The following is a 14,797-nucleotide window of genomic DNA, read 5'->3' on the forward strand; positions in this document are numbered from 1 at the left end:
ATATGAGTAACATGTATGAAATTTAGCTGTTGGTATAATTGTGTTGCATATGGGGGTAATGATTATGCACAGGCAGAGCTACTGAGTGACAAAATATTTGCGGTTGTCTGCGATTTAATTTTACAGATCCATACATTCGATACTCAAAACCTTTGTTCCTTAGAATAAAGTCTTGTTTACAATTCTATTTTTTATTCTCGCTGCTATTAATTGGAAACCCCTCTATTTTAATGCTAACCCCGCTAGTCAATCAGGTACTTTCACTCACACTCATTGCCTTCATCATATCATTGCCTTCATAATTTCTGTACCATGAGGCCTCTGCTGGCAGCTGCTTTGTTCTTTCATATTGTCCTTCTGAAACATGTTCATTATTCCTTTCTCCTGAAATATGCCTTTAATCTTTTTCCAGCTGTTCCACTCCTACCCTCCAGCTGTGTCCGGAATTCCACCGATGATCCCACCTACCGGGCCCTTCGGTTCACTGCAGGGAGCATTTCAGCCTAAGGTAGGCCTCATGTGTTACCGTCAGTGGGTGTCTGTATTTCCACTGAAGTCAGACTGAGGCTCACTTTCACTTTGTTCCGTTTTCATGGGAAACCCGGCTATAATCTACCAAAAATCCTGGTACTTCCGAGTAGCCCATTAGAGGATGTTTTTAGTTGAAAGTACAGGAGACAAGACAGCAACCGATACCTCCCTGATCCCATGGTGGCACAGGGGTGAGCATTGCTGCCTCACAGCGCTGGGGCCCCGGGTTCGATTCCTGGCGCGCTGTCAGTGTGAACTATGTATGTTCTCCACATGGTTTCCCCCCAGGTGCTCGGGTTTCTTCCCATAGTCCAAATGTATGCCTGGTAGGTTAATTGGCTTCTGGAAAATTGGCTCTAGTGTGAGTGTGCAAGTGTCGGCAATGGACTGGTGCCCTGTCTAGGGTGCACCCTACCTTGCTTGCTTTTTCTTGCGACCCCGAATGGGATAAAGTGGTTAGGAAATAGCAATTTTCATATTTTGGAGCCATCTTAACATGTTCAATTGTTATTAATGTTATTAAGCAACATTTGTGAATGTCAAAACTACTTTTTCCCTCTTTTATGTTAAAATACATATAATATTCTGTAGGCAAAGAGTTCAGGAATGGAATGACAATAGAATATGTGCTAGTAATTCTGGGACTTGAATAGGAATTAATTATTGTTTCACCTTATATTCTTATATTATAACCAACCTTAATCTTTTTAATTGGATTTTAGACTTCTAATCCAATGGATGTTGCATCCAGACCTGGTACAGTTCCTCACACGCTCCTACAGAAGGACCCCAGGGTATGTGACCTCAGAACTTCTTTGCACAGAATTCATTGCGGCTTTCTTTTTCACCCTGACAGTACTCAGGTTTTTGGAATAGGGATGGTTTAGAATTTTGGACTCAACAATTATTTTAAGGACTCGGCTTGACGGCTCTAAATTCCAGCAGAATTCTGCTCTGCGGGGTCACGCCAGCAGCAGTCAGCTAGCTCAAGCCAGTGATGACCAGGCCAACTCTCGGCGTGTTTCCTAGAAAATGTGAAGTGTAGCATCTCTTTGTACTTAGTCATTAGGAGTAGAATAAAAATTCCACTTTGACAGAATTGGAGGGAACTGATGACACTGCAGATGAATTCCTTCGACACTTCACCCTGCTGGCCAAAATTCACTATAAGTGAAATAAGCTGAGCATTCTCACCACCACCTCTGTGAATATCAGACTTTAGGTCAGCAGTTTTTTTCTAACAAGACATAACTCAGACACCACAGCATAAGTAAAGTGTATTCTGTATACCTCTTATCACATTATGCAATTCTCTCTCTTGCTACCCTACTAATCCACAGAATTTTATAGTGTTACGTTTCAAAACAAATATCATATTCATGATAGCAGTCTCTGTTATACCATTCTTTTAAAGTATATATTTTAAGATGCCAATGGGGGCCTATAAAATGTTTACCAGTAGTTCCATCGTTATGGTTTCTAGTCTAAGTATAGCTTGACAGACTTTCTGAGCTAATTGATGTATAATTCCCCCCCAACAAATTTACATAGTTCCTCATGTTTAGCAAAGATTAACTTTTGCACACAGTGTGCCAACAGGCATACGGATTTTTGTCAACCATGTTTAACAGCTTGTCAACGTTGATATATGACGGGCCACAGAGGGCAGTGGAATTTATAAATACTGACTAATTATTCTCAGGAATGCTTCATTTGAAAGTAAAATTTTAACATTTTAATTTAGTCAATAATGAAGCGATATGCGTTTGTTAATTAGAAATATTGTCCTGAGTGACAGGCGTGTAACCAAGCTGTCACTCTTCTTTTACAGCTGACTGATCCTTTCCGGCCCATATTGAGGGTAAGAAAGCGTTATTAGAAATATAGCCGTTCCTGCAGGAGTCTCATAGGACTGAGGAGACAAACTAATTATAAGATGATTGTGCCTTACAGGTGCCATTTTGTATATTTTCTTTAACGCACTGAAGATTTCAATTAGAATTTAAGAAATTTCTAAGCCCTTTATAAAAAAAAATATGCTTTTATTAGCCATGAAGGTAATTTATTTGTTAAATCGATATAAAATGGTTATTTGGTTTAAAAATGCGTGTGGTGAATCCCCTTTTTAATAACAAAATCTTAAATCCTGAAGCACAGATCCTGTTGAGCTCTTGTTTGCCTTGAATGGTGCCTGCTGTTCAAAGACTTATTTTCCAACAAGAAATTGCTACAAAGAGTGTAACATAAAATAGCAAAATCTCTGTGAAGACTGCATGGATATTACCTGTGCTAAGAAATTGGCATTCTTTACAAATTCATCCATTTTCTCTGACCCTTTGCAGTATAAATTCCTAGGGTCATATAACATGCATGAAGTACCTGAATAACAACAACAGCTTTGAGATTTTTGTTGTCTTTTTTAAATATTATTTAACCACCATTTAACCGTGTTAAAAACAGGAGACGGTATTTAAGTAGCAGCAGGCACCCTGATGTTAACGTTGCTTGCTTTCTTTCAGAAACCTGGAAAGTGGTGTGCCATGCATGTCCACATTGCTTGGCAGATTTATCATCATCAACAGAAAGTAAAGGTTAGTTTGCAAGTGTTAGTTTTGATCTTTCTTTGCACCACAGGTTCCTAAACATACAGTTTCAACATTTTGCTAAACTAAAACCAATTTTTAATAAACTTAATAAATAACTTTTTGCAATTGTTTTCTGTTTAGAGATTGTATCTTTGTAGCTAAAGTAGGGAATGGATTGTATGTAGCATTTTGACCGGCACTGACATATAAGATGTGCCTGAATATATGTAATTATTCAAGAAACTTCTGGATAAGATCCCTGGATCAAGTTGCTTCTAGGAAGCAAGCAAGCTAAATGGACTAAATGGCCTCCTTTTTTTGTAACCTCCTTTATGTTCTTAGTAGACTGTAGTTAATCTTTGCATTTAATTTGTACTTTTTCACAATCCCCACAACAGCCACAAGAGGGAGCTAACCAGTCCAGCCACACTTTAACAGATAGTTAAAGATAGCATCTATTTTCAATAATAAGCTTTTCAGACTTTTCAATGCTAATGCTTCTAATTGTATTGCAGTCATAAATAATATTTCTTAGCCACGTCGATTCACGGCTTTCTCTTCCATTATTGCTGACAGGTTTACATTTGTGCACAATGAAAGAACCAAGACACCGCTTGTGCTGTTGATACTGTATTTTGGCATAATGACTGTGGCCATAACTTTCAGTAGAGTAGTCAGATTCATGTCTATAAGCGATTAAAGGAAAAGAGCAGGTACTGCTCCATACTGTGCCTTTTTATGTTAATTGTGTTGCGTATTGGAGTGAGAGACCGTAAGTGACCACGACTAGTAAAAGCAGTGACAGTGCACTCTAATATTTCACCAGAGAAAGCAGAAGGGGTGTTTCAAGTGAATATTCTTGGTTTTGTTTTCCTTTTTCCAGCAGCAGATGCAGGTGGACCCACACAAGCTGGACTTCGGGCTCAAGCCAGAGTTTCTGAGCCGACCTCCCGGCCCCAGCCTGTTCGGGGCGATACACCACCCTCACGACCTGGCTCGGCCCGCCACGCTCTTCTCTGCTGCAGGTGGGCACGGCCCTCTGGCACGGGCCATACTGACGCTTGTGTCCGTTGGTCAGATGAAGGCGGGGTGTGCTGAGACAGGAGAGACAAGAACACAGGCAGAAGCGTGTCTGAATTACCAGCTTTCGATATATCCAGTACAGGTTTTTAGTTTACGGTGGTGAATTTCAAATGTGCAAACCCCTCATTCATTAAGAACCCATCAATAACAAACAAGACTTCTCAATAAAAGCAAAAGAAAAAAATGTTTTTGGATAAAATTGTGGAGAAATTATTTTTTCCATACCACCTAGTATTTTATATGCGAGTGAGACTGACTTTCCAAACTGGAGGTAAAGGAACAGCTAGATTTTTCATTTATAAACTCCATAGGAATCTATTTTTTTAATTGTTTGGCCTTCTTATGGGGTTTCAGTTGTGATTGGTCTCTTCTGCATATTAAACTGAAACGATGTTGCCTTTTCCAAATACTAGAAGCTTACGTTTTTAATTTGTGAAAACTCTGGGTGGTTTGCAAGCTTGCTGAAAAAGATATCTTATCCTCTGTGATTGCCAAGGCAGCTCTTGGTGCCTGTTAATGACTTTCCATCACAGGCTGTCTTACAAGGCCAGTCGCAAAGACCAGGGGATTTTTCGCTAGGTTAAGCTGCGTTTTCATCTTTTCTGTAGGGCTCCCAACTCCGCTGTAGTTACCACCCACTGTGCATCTATTATTCATTACTCCAGCTTTCAGAAACCTCTCCTTATTTCATTCTTTCATTACAGCAATATGGTCGCCTTGGCCGTTTTTATAGGAGCAATAGCCTGCCTGTGCAAATGGAGTAATCTGGACATGAAAACACTGTTTTGATGAGCTCTACAGTGCTGCTTTATGGAGCACTAGCAATAAAAGCAGAAGCAGGGCACATAAATAATGAAGTCCATCAGTCTTTGATGTTGTGGAAGTAAAACGCAGATACAAGGACAGATACCTCATAAAGAACAGTACAGAATATATAGTTTTATATCTTGTTTTCCCAGAGGCTCACCTCTAGGGAAGCTCCTGCTATTTACATAATGCCATTAAGTATGAAAAGGGTAAACACCACACTTTTTGATTGATGGTTTCTGTCAGATAAGCTCTCCCCATCGGCAGCAGAAAGTGGTGGAGCGTTACGTGAGAAGCACGCAAATCTCTCCCCCCATTTCATAATCGGCAGCCTGTACAAACTGTTTACAGATTGCGAAACCTTCCCCGTGAATATACATTCAGATCCACCTGCCCACGGGAATGCACAGTGTCTGAAGTGAACATCTATCTTTTGCGAGAAGCGCCAGCGGTTTTCTCTGGGAGGAGGGCTGCTCAGTGTGTGCTGCTGTGATTTCAGGTTCCACTCATCCTTCAGCCACCCCCTTCGGACACCCACCCCACCATCCCGGCAACTTCCTCAACCCAGCTGCACACTTAGGTAAGCCTGAGAATCTCCAGCTGTGTGGCGTGGGGATATGTCCGTATCCAAGCCTCATTCTGCCAAATGCACGTTTCTGCAGGGCCTTGTACAGCATCCTGTTCGAGGGATTTTTGCTTCAAGGAGAACAGTCTGATGTGAGATGGTTCAAAGGTGATAGTCGCCTTACCAGACAAAAAGGCAAATGGAATCACAATAGTTGCAGGATTAAGATTTCTCTTTAGCTTTGAATCATCTTTCAAAGGAAAACAATGGAGCCCTGTTCGTATTGCTTATATGTCCTTAGTTATTTGTAGGAATGAAACTCTTTTCCATCACATGAACCTACAGGAGAGGCTAGCCATATTTATGTAGTCATGTATTCAATGCTTTTTAAAATTATGAGCTGTCACTAAATAGTAACTCTTCATTCATCGTTTTTTTTGTTCAAATGCTTCTTGCTTTTCAGAGCCATTCAGTCGGCCAGGTTCATTTGGAAGTCTGGCTACTTTAAGTTCTGCTGCCTTTGGTGGACTGGGAAACCCTGCACTTAGTGAGTATCATCTAGCACATGTACTGTCTTCTGCTGTTTCTAGGTCAGGTCAACAGGCCAGTGGGTTTTGTAGGTCTCTCGCAGCTTCAGCTCAATGCTCAGTCCTAATTCAGTTAGTTAAATCATTTTCCTTAGGTCTTGTCCTGTTTTTGTTTTAAAACCAAACCTGAGCTGCTGCTCTTCTGGAGTGGGCTTAGGGAACTGGATCACTTGTGGAATGGGCATTATTCTTCCTGGGGCTTGAGGAGAGGATCGAGTGCAGCTCTTTAGTTCTTTTGTTTTGCCTTTTCTCCTCCCTTTCAATGCCCCCCCTACTCCCCCCAGCTCCCAACTCTATGTTCGGCCACAAAGACAACTCCAACTCTCAGAACTTCAGCAACACCCACGAACCCTGGAACCGGCTGCACCGGACACCCCCTTCTTTCCCGACCCCTCCGCCCTGGCTGAAACCAGGAGACCCCGAGAGGAGCTCGTCAGCGGCGGCCCACGAGCGGGACAGAGAGGCGGACAAAAGAGACGCCGCTCCCAGCAAGGATGACAAAGAAAGGTACTGTGCCTTCGCCCGCAGCATGTGGGTCACTCTAAAATCTCCCATAGGGATTTTAAGCAAAATGTTTCTTTAACCAGGAGAGTGTTTATGCTCAAGGCCAATGCAGATGCTTCCTATACCGGATGTTCCAATAGAAGCGAAATCTTATGGATTGCTAAACTGGATCCTATACTCTTGATAGGTGACTTGTGCTTCTGTAATTGCAAAGCATTCCTGTTTTTTTCCCGCAAGTAGAAACAGATTAGCTCACACTGACCGTTTGGCAAGAGGGGGAAGAGGGAAACCATTGATAAATTCTTTCCCTGTCTTTATCTGCACTCTGCAGGGACACCACTGAAAAGCGACACCACAGCCACCCCTCTCCAGCGGCTGTCAACCCCCTGAGTCACAGCCGGTCCTCGACCGAGCCCCCCAGAAGCCACCTGCCCAGCGATGTCCGCGAGAAGGAGAAAGCCAAAGAGAGGGAGAGGGACCACTCCGACTCCTGGAAGGAGAACAACTCCGAGGAGCACAAGCTGAAGGAAAGCCACGCCCCCGAAAAGGAGGCGCCCGTCGGCCACGACGGCCGGGCCGGGGATGAGGGCAAGCCGGTGAACAGGGTGACGTCTCCCTACGTCAGGCCGCCTGGGCTGGAGAACACGAGGTCCAACTGCAGCCTGAGCCGGGAGGCGGAGAAGAAGAGCGAGCCGCCCTACGAGCACCAGAAGAAGAACGAGGTCAAGGTGAAGGAGGAGCGCAAGGAGGATCAGGAGGCTCCCAGCGAAGGCCCTCCGACGCACAGGCCGAACGAGCACTCCCAAGTAACGTCCGCCCCCAGCATCCACCCCCCTTCTTCCATGTCTTCCATGCCGATGCCCATGGGCATGGCTGGTGTGCACCCAATGAACAGCATCAGCAGCCTAGAGAGGACTCGAGTGGTGGCGCCATTTATGGGCATCAGCCCCATTCCTGGCGCCGAGCGTTTCCCCTACCCTGCGTTTCACTGGGACCCCATGAGAGACACACTCAGGGACCCTTACAGAGGTCTTGACATCCACCGTAGAGACCCGCTGGCCAGAGACTTCCTGCTGCGGAATGACCCCCTGCACCGGCTGGCCGCACCCAGGCTGTACGAAGCTGATCGGTCGTACAGGGACCGGGAGCCTCATGATTACAACAGAGATCATCCCCACCCTCTGGCCCTAGAGCAGCGCAGGGAGCACGAGCGAGCTGGCCACATGGACGAGCGAGAGAGGCTGCACATGCTCAGAGAGGACTACGAGCATGGGCGGCTGCACCACATGCACCCAGCTGCCCTGGATGGTCATTTGCCCCACCCCGGCCTCATGACGCCTGGTCTTCCCAGCATGCACTATCCTAGGGTCAGCCCCTCCTCCATGCACCAGAATGGCATTCTCAACAAGACACCCCCCACTGCCTCTCTGAGCGCACCCCCCCCTCTGATCCCCACATTGGGTGCCAGGCCCAACTCTCCAAGAAGGACTACGCCCTTGACCACAGACATTAGGGACAGACCTCCCTCTCACACTCACAAAGACATTGAAGCGCGGTAAGCACCGCTGAAGACAGAAGCCCATACTGCGTGCCCAGTGACTGAACTTTACAAAGCACTTAGTACCGGGCAGCCCCGCGTGTGTGTGTGTAACCATGTAGAAATCCGAATGACTCTTTTTTTTGTAAACTAAAAACATTTACAGATGTTTTAGCCAACTTGCTCTTATGTTTTTGTGAGTATCCTTTTATCTGTACAGAAAGCTTTGTTCTTCAGGAATCGGGAGATCTGCAGAACAAAACAAAAAAAGTACAAATTTTGATGGCACCCTGCGAAAGATGGTTCTTTGGAATATACAGGTAATTACAAAAAAAACGCTGAGGGAAGCAGCAGGCTTTGTAGATATCTCTGTACAGAAAACGTGCCTGCATCTTTGGAAAAAGGTACATATATGCAAAGGGTGTAATGAAAGCTTTACTTTGTACAAATGTAGATAGAGGACTGAAATAATGGGATTAGAGAACTTCTTACTTTGTGCTATTTGCAGATTTTATTATTTGTTAACACAGCCTGCTTGCGCTGTGCAAGGTAAGTGTCGTTTCACAGATCATCCCCCTCCAACTATGCAATGAATGTTTTGGCTTTTATCTCAAAAGCCAGCATTTTACAAAGGAGCCTTTTCACTATCCAAACTTATCCAAACAAAGTCGTATTCTCTCCACAATCAGAATGGCCTCACTTTTTTTTTGTTAGCGTCAGTACAATGTTTATTGAAGTATGGTTTCCTCATTGCTCCGTAAAAAAGGAGGCAAAACAATATGGTATTTGCTGAGAAAATGCCGTACGTTTGCTGGTGACAATCCTTAAACCTTTTTTTTAACAAAAATTGATAATCCCGTCAGCACCAACAACTTCAAAAATCAAACCAAGTTTTGCTTCTCTATGTAACATCAGTTGATGCATTCTATTTGGAGAGAAGGCAACTTAAAAAAAGCAAAAACAACCGAACACATTTCTTTTGAAGGAGTGTAAAGTATGTGTATGAAAAATAAAATTAGTTCCGTTGTTCTAACAGTGTATCAAAGTGCTATCCTAAGTTGTTGTATCTACTACAAAAAGACAAGAAAACAGCAAAGTCCAAAACTGGGCGGTTTGTTTCTAATGAGCAGAGATCTATTTTAGTAGTCACCTGAAGGTTTAGTTGTGCGCTTCAAACTATGTGAAATACAGATGTCGTGCTGTGTTTTTTAACGAACAAAAAAATAAAATGTACACTGGAACAGTAGTGTTAGTTAATGAGTATTGCAAAGAGATTGTTATTAACAAAACTTTTTTGCTGTTTATCATGTACGTAAATGAAGTCCTTTCTAGATCAGATGTAAAAAGAAAAGTGAAGCGACTCTGAATCTTCAGCATGTTCCTCATTAAAAAAAAATCTTGTGTTATGTAAATTGTGCCATGTTATTAAAAAATGTGAACTAAATCTACGATGATCTTAATTTGTAGCATGTTTCACATTCGTTAGGTGATAACTTTTTAATTAATTCTTAATTTCTCTGGCACATTGCAATTTTGTATTTTCAGCACAGAACAAAAAAAATGCTAAAGCATACAGGCCTTAGTTAAAATGCCCCTCAGAGAAAGCCCTTCTTTAGTGAGAAGAATAAACTAATATATACAAATCTTGAATATAGTTTGGGTCATAAATCAACCCAGTAGTTCTGAGGATTCATAAAGGCATACTGTTGTGTTTCCAGGTATCTACTGCTGAATCGTTTTCTTTTCCAAACTGCTGAATGTCAGGACTTACACTGACTAAAATGCAAGAAACCCCTCTAGCTGCAGGTTAGTTTGGAATATGGAGTAAAATAGTGCTCTTCAGGAAAGACGAGTGATGCTAATATCAATATTATAAATGAAAGATGTTACCAATGAAGAAAAACATTAATGAACAACTTGTTTCCCCTTTGTGCTCACCTAGGCACTTTGGTATTTATCCTGTGAACCTAGTCTGGTTTGTTTCAAAGTAAAAGGCAGGCCCCAAAGTAGGTTTTGAACAATGTTTCAAGTTCAGCTTGATTGAAAATAGTTGCCTGATACACTACTACACAAAATGTTCAGAGACGTTATGTCATACACAATTGTAACCACCAGAGGGCACCACAGAACGTCAGATAAAGCAGAGGACAGTTCAACTAGTTTACTACTGCTGGTGTAACTGGAAAGTACATTGCAAGTATCATTGCAGTTACTAAACCAGATGTCTAGTCCAGGACTTGGAGTCACACTAATCCCTCAGGAAAGGACACTACTTGTAGAACATAATTATTATTATCTACACACTATTAACCACTATTTAAACAATATTAATCAAAATAAAAAATTGAAACATATTATATACTATTCATTTATTTTTATTATTTTAGTTTTCATTTTTTATAAATGCTCATACATATATAAATGAACATAACTGCAATAAATATCCTAAGCACAAACTCTGTTCATGTTACCTAGTGCTTATGCAACTGATCTATCACAAGATTTGGTAGTGTGGGTCCAGACATATTATTAGACAAATAAATCATCCCAAATATGGTGGAACTGAAATAAATTACATTTGTATGACACTATACTTCCTTACCTTAAATTGAATAATAATGGCAATACTTGTGCCTTTTCTTAAACTATAAACTTGCACCTAAATGGAAAGCTTCACATCATCTTACCTGTAAAACTACAGGTATTGATCTACGCCTCATTTTAAAACAAAGATCCCCTGCTCCCTCACAGTAATCATGACAACACTTCTGGTAAGCAAATCCCATGACAAATTACACTACAAAGCAATGGATATTTCTGTTTGACAGAAGTGCTAACGTGCCCAACTACAAAATGTAACTTTGTTATATGATAAGTATAAATACGCATATGATCCACCCTTAATCTAAAAGCACTTTACTACTTCACTGTAGTAAATAAACAATGAAGTCTGCTGTCATTCATTCATCCTCTTTCACTGTAATGCCACACTGTTCTAGATAAGAGTTAAATTAATCTTAACATTTTTATACTCCTAGATTAAGAAATAGGTTTGAATAAAACTTTCAGTCTATAGTCTTTCTGGCTTCAAAATTGTATCAGTCAGACATAAGAAACTAAGGATGTCATATACTATCATATTTAAACCCACAAAACAACACATCTTTAAGAGATAAAGGAATATTAAAGTAAACATTGGAAATCATAGATTAAGCACAGCAAATATGAAAGGCATTTTAAATAACATGCACAATATCACCTCAATGTGTGACTTCAGTGGAACAGACAGGAAGAGACACAAGCACTACAGTAGGTGAAATACAATCAACAGCAAATCCTTAACTACTATATTAAAGAGTACTTTCCTGATCGATTTTAGGCTCCCACAATTGATCAGCACTAAAGCAGTTTGGAACACAATTTGTTGTCTGGCAGTCATGAAGTAATGCATTATATTTGAAGGCTTAACAGCACATTTTTTAACCAAATGTAACAGTCACGTATTGTAAACCCACCACATTTCTACTGGTGCCCCAGACTGCGCTTTTGCAGGAGTCCTCATTGGTTCAGAAATGTGTATATAAAATATAAGTGACAAGTAATACGTTTATTCCAGGCTGAGAAAAAAAGAAAATGCAACATTTCGGCCGTGGAGCCTTCTTTTAAGTGTATATAAATATGCTTGTATATTGCCAATGTTTGGAAAGCAGTGGAATTGTACAGCAGTTTCTTAAATTAATTTTATACAAGGTGGCTTCTTTTTCTCATTTCCAGTGGGGTTACTTTTTAAGTAGGTCTTTTCAGACATGGAGTGATAGGTCCTTTGATGTTCAGCTCTTTTAAATCACTTTAAATGCAATAAGACCATGAAAGTTTTTTTTATCAAAAATATAATTGAAAGGGAGAAACAGCTCAAACAGATAACCTAATTACTAGGACATGAAGGGGACAGCATAGTTAAAAGTGTTCTCCTTGTCAGCCTCCTGGGATACAGTAGATGTATTATGAATAATTACCCTACTTCTACTGAGATGTACAGCTAAACTTTTCCTTTAACATATAGTACAGTAGTTGAATTAGGGAATAGTAGCAAAAACTGCCAATGTGCAGGGAATATCTTATTTTAAAAACGTAAGAGTCATTTTTACACTTATATCTTATCTCATTTAATTCACTTGAGGTATTCTTTGTGGCAGTAATGTTAATATGCTTTACCATGCCAGTAAACTAATCTAGTATATATGCCTTCTTACATGGAAACAAAGTTGGGAAATGCACTGTTTCACTGCAGAACATCACATGCATGGTGCAGCCCTTATTCTGTGTCCTACAGTATGTACTGTACTTCCTTTACTTCCAACCAGGAATATAAGCAAAGATATTGGATGCGTCCCTCTCTCATACTGTTCAAGAAAATGGTTGATCTTTCAATATAAATGATCATCTTCAAAACTTAAACTACTGGAAACAATTCTCTGTGAATCCACAATTTTATTGGAAGGCAGACAATCTCTTCAAAAATCAACGGAGGATCTGCAGAACTTATACAATATACTGCAATGTTAGCTAAGAAATCAGGTCTGTGCAATAACTGTTAGTGGGTATTATTTCAATAATGCCACCAGAAATCATTTAATACATTCTGTTTCTAATATGCATGGGAATCTAATGCAACCTGCTACATTAATAGTTGAGTGAATCGGGGAAAAGATGGTTTGCTTTTATTTTGCAATATTAAAATCAGCGAGGGAGTTGCCAGGAAATAGGTCAACCACATAGCTTCAAGGAATTAAAATGCTTTGCCATGGAAATAGGAACAGTGAGATGAGACATGTCAGTTCAGATCTGCATTGTAATGCTATGAAGGGAATCTGTACTCCTGCTCACATGGAGTGTGATGAGAATATGCTTTGTAAACATGACAGTCTGCGGCCTTTGTGTGTCACATTTGTGAGCACAATGGAAACAGGAAATACCCTGATGCAAAGCAATGTCTCCTCTGATTCATTAAGGGGAGACCAAACTAAAGGTTACTAAGTATTTTTTAATTAAGTACATATGCAAGCCTGCTAGTATGCTGTTGGCTCTACTGCTTGTTAAAAACAAAAGCTTTACTGTTACAGCAAGGACATCAGCTACACACTAACTTGATCTCTGGATAAATAAGGTAAAATATCAGATTGAGATTTTCCTGAGCAACATTGTGTTAAGAGTTGTTGTGGTTAAACGTCTCAGTTCTGAGACTCTGTATTGATTGTAGGACAGAAAGTGTCTCTTAGCAGAACTATGCAGGTTATTATTTAAATTGACAGAATCAAAATCCTGTATGTTCAGTATAGGTATGGAACACCCGTGTGCCTCTGTCCATGGTTCTGAACATGGAGGTTCAAAAGGAGACTGGAGGCATAAAAGATTCTTTTTCTCCAAACAGGTAAGATAGTATTGCGCAATCAGGTTCTCATTTCTGTAATAAAGAATACACTGCAGCTACACAAGACTGAACTTTTGCAAATACCCGTGGAATCCTGGAGAATGGTTTATGAATAACGTCCTTCATTTCTGCTTGGAACTTGAGGTTTATACACAGTTTTGCAGTTACCTTTAAATAAGGTGTTGTAAATCCTTAGAAATTCATAGGTTAATCACTCCCTTTCCCGTTTACACTGTAATATACCCATATAAAACCCTTAAGGTTAGGTTTAGGGGAAGTCAACAGTAAATTGTAGATTAGTGTTGTGCACTTACCAGGGGTCAAATATTATGACTGACATTTTTCATTTCACTTCTTTTTCATTGTATATTTCAAATAATATAAAATTTCATTTAAATCCAAAGTTATCATCTCTTTATAGATGTTTTGCTTTATAATAAAGGCTTTTGTCACATTATGAACTGAGGCAAAAATGCCAAAACCAGGCTCATAATCATACTATTGATGCCAGTGTTACAAATAGCTGAGCTAGAAAAGGGTACATTATATTAAGATAGGCTTAACCACTGGGGACGTCATACAATGCAAAATAATACCTTCTCTCACACATGAAGGGTTATGTACTTTAACCATGATACACTATTATACTATACACATGCAGAAGTATAGACCCTGTCCGTTAACAGAATTACCATGTTTGATAGAAGCACACAGCCTAGAAACATACACTAATTATACAATACTGTACAGTTTATACTGTACTACACTGTACACCATTATACTATACAAGTGCAGTTGTACAGACTCATGTATTAACAGAATTATCACAATAATAAAAGCACAGTCTAGAAAGCTACACTAACAACTGATCTCTGTATTCATTAAAATTTGTTTTAAGTGTAAAACTGAATGAAAACTCTTAGCTCTCTCCAAAAGGACTGAGAGTCTGTTATGGCGGATCGTGGTTTAATTCCACCGAAGAAGAAAGAGGTCCTGATGCTCTCAGATGTCGACGGAGTTGTCTCGAAATGGGAAAATAGTGCAAAAGGACAAACACCATTAGTCACACTTTTCAAATATCTTTTTTTTTCTCTCCCTCCTCGCTTCCACTTTGTTACAGGATGCAATTATGTATCCACTTCTACCCTAATGTATAGTGACAGCAAT

General features: G+C 40.5%; 1 protein-coding gene across 14 annotated transcripts in view; it reads left to right on the forward strand.

Moving 5' to 3' along the window:
* The window catches only part of auts2a (activator of transcription and developmental regulator AUTS2 a), a 319,096-nt gene extending 309,449 nt beyond the window's left edge, over nucleotides 1–9,647 (forward strand). For 8 of the 14 annotated variants that reach the window (XM_069184560.1, XM_069184553.1, XM_069184557.1 and 5 more), the window contains 9 exons: nucleotides 413–508; nucleotides 1,254–1,325; nucleotides 2,363–2,392; nucleotides 3,051–3,121; nucleotides 3,984–4,141; nucleotides 5,506–5,586; nucleotides 6,035–6,118; nucleotides 6,443–6,665; nucleotides 6,994–9,647. In XM_069184560.1, the coding sequence (XP_069040661.1) occupies nucleotides 413–508; nucleotides 1,254–1,325; nucleotides 2,363–2,392; nucleotides 3,051–3,121; nucleotides 3,984–4,141; nucleotides 5,506–5,586; nucleotides 6,035–6,118; nucleotides 6,443–6,665; nucleotides 6,994–8,221 (2,043 nt within the window). In that variant the 3' untranslated portion in view covers nucleotides 8,222–9,647. Of the gene's footprint in view, nucleotides 1–412; nucleotides 509–1,253; nucleotides 1,326–2,362; nucleotides 2,393–3,050; nucleotides 3,123–3,983; nucleotides 4,142–5,505; nucleotides 5,587–6,034; nucleotides 6,119–6,442; nucleotides 6,666–6,993 lie in introns of all 14 variants that reach the window. The other 6 variants (XM_069184558.1, XM_069184561.1, XM_069184563.1 and 3 more) reach the window with 2 other exon arrangements.
* The last annotated feature ends 5,150 nt before the right edge of the window (nucleotides 9,648–14,797 follow it).

This window comes from Lepisosteus oculatus, chromosome 26 (assembly GCF_040954835.1).
Source record: "Lepisosteus oculatus isolate fLepOcu1 chromosome 26, fLepOcu1.hap2, whole genome shotgun sequence".
Classification (NCBI taxonomy): domain Eukaryota; kingdom Metazoa; phylum Chordata; class Actinopteri; order Semionotiformes; family Lepisosteidae; genus Lepisosteus; species Lepisosteus oculatus.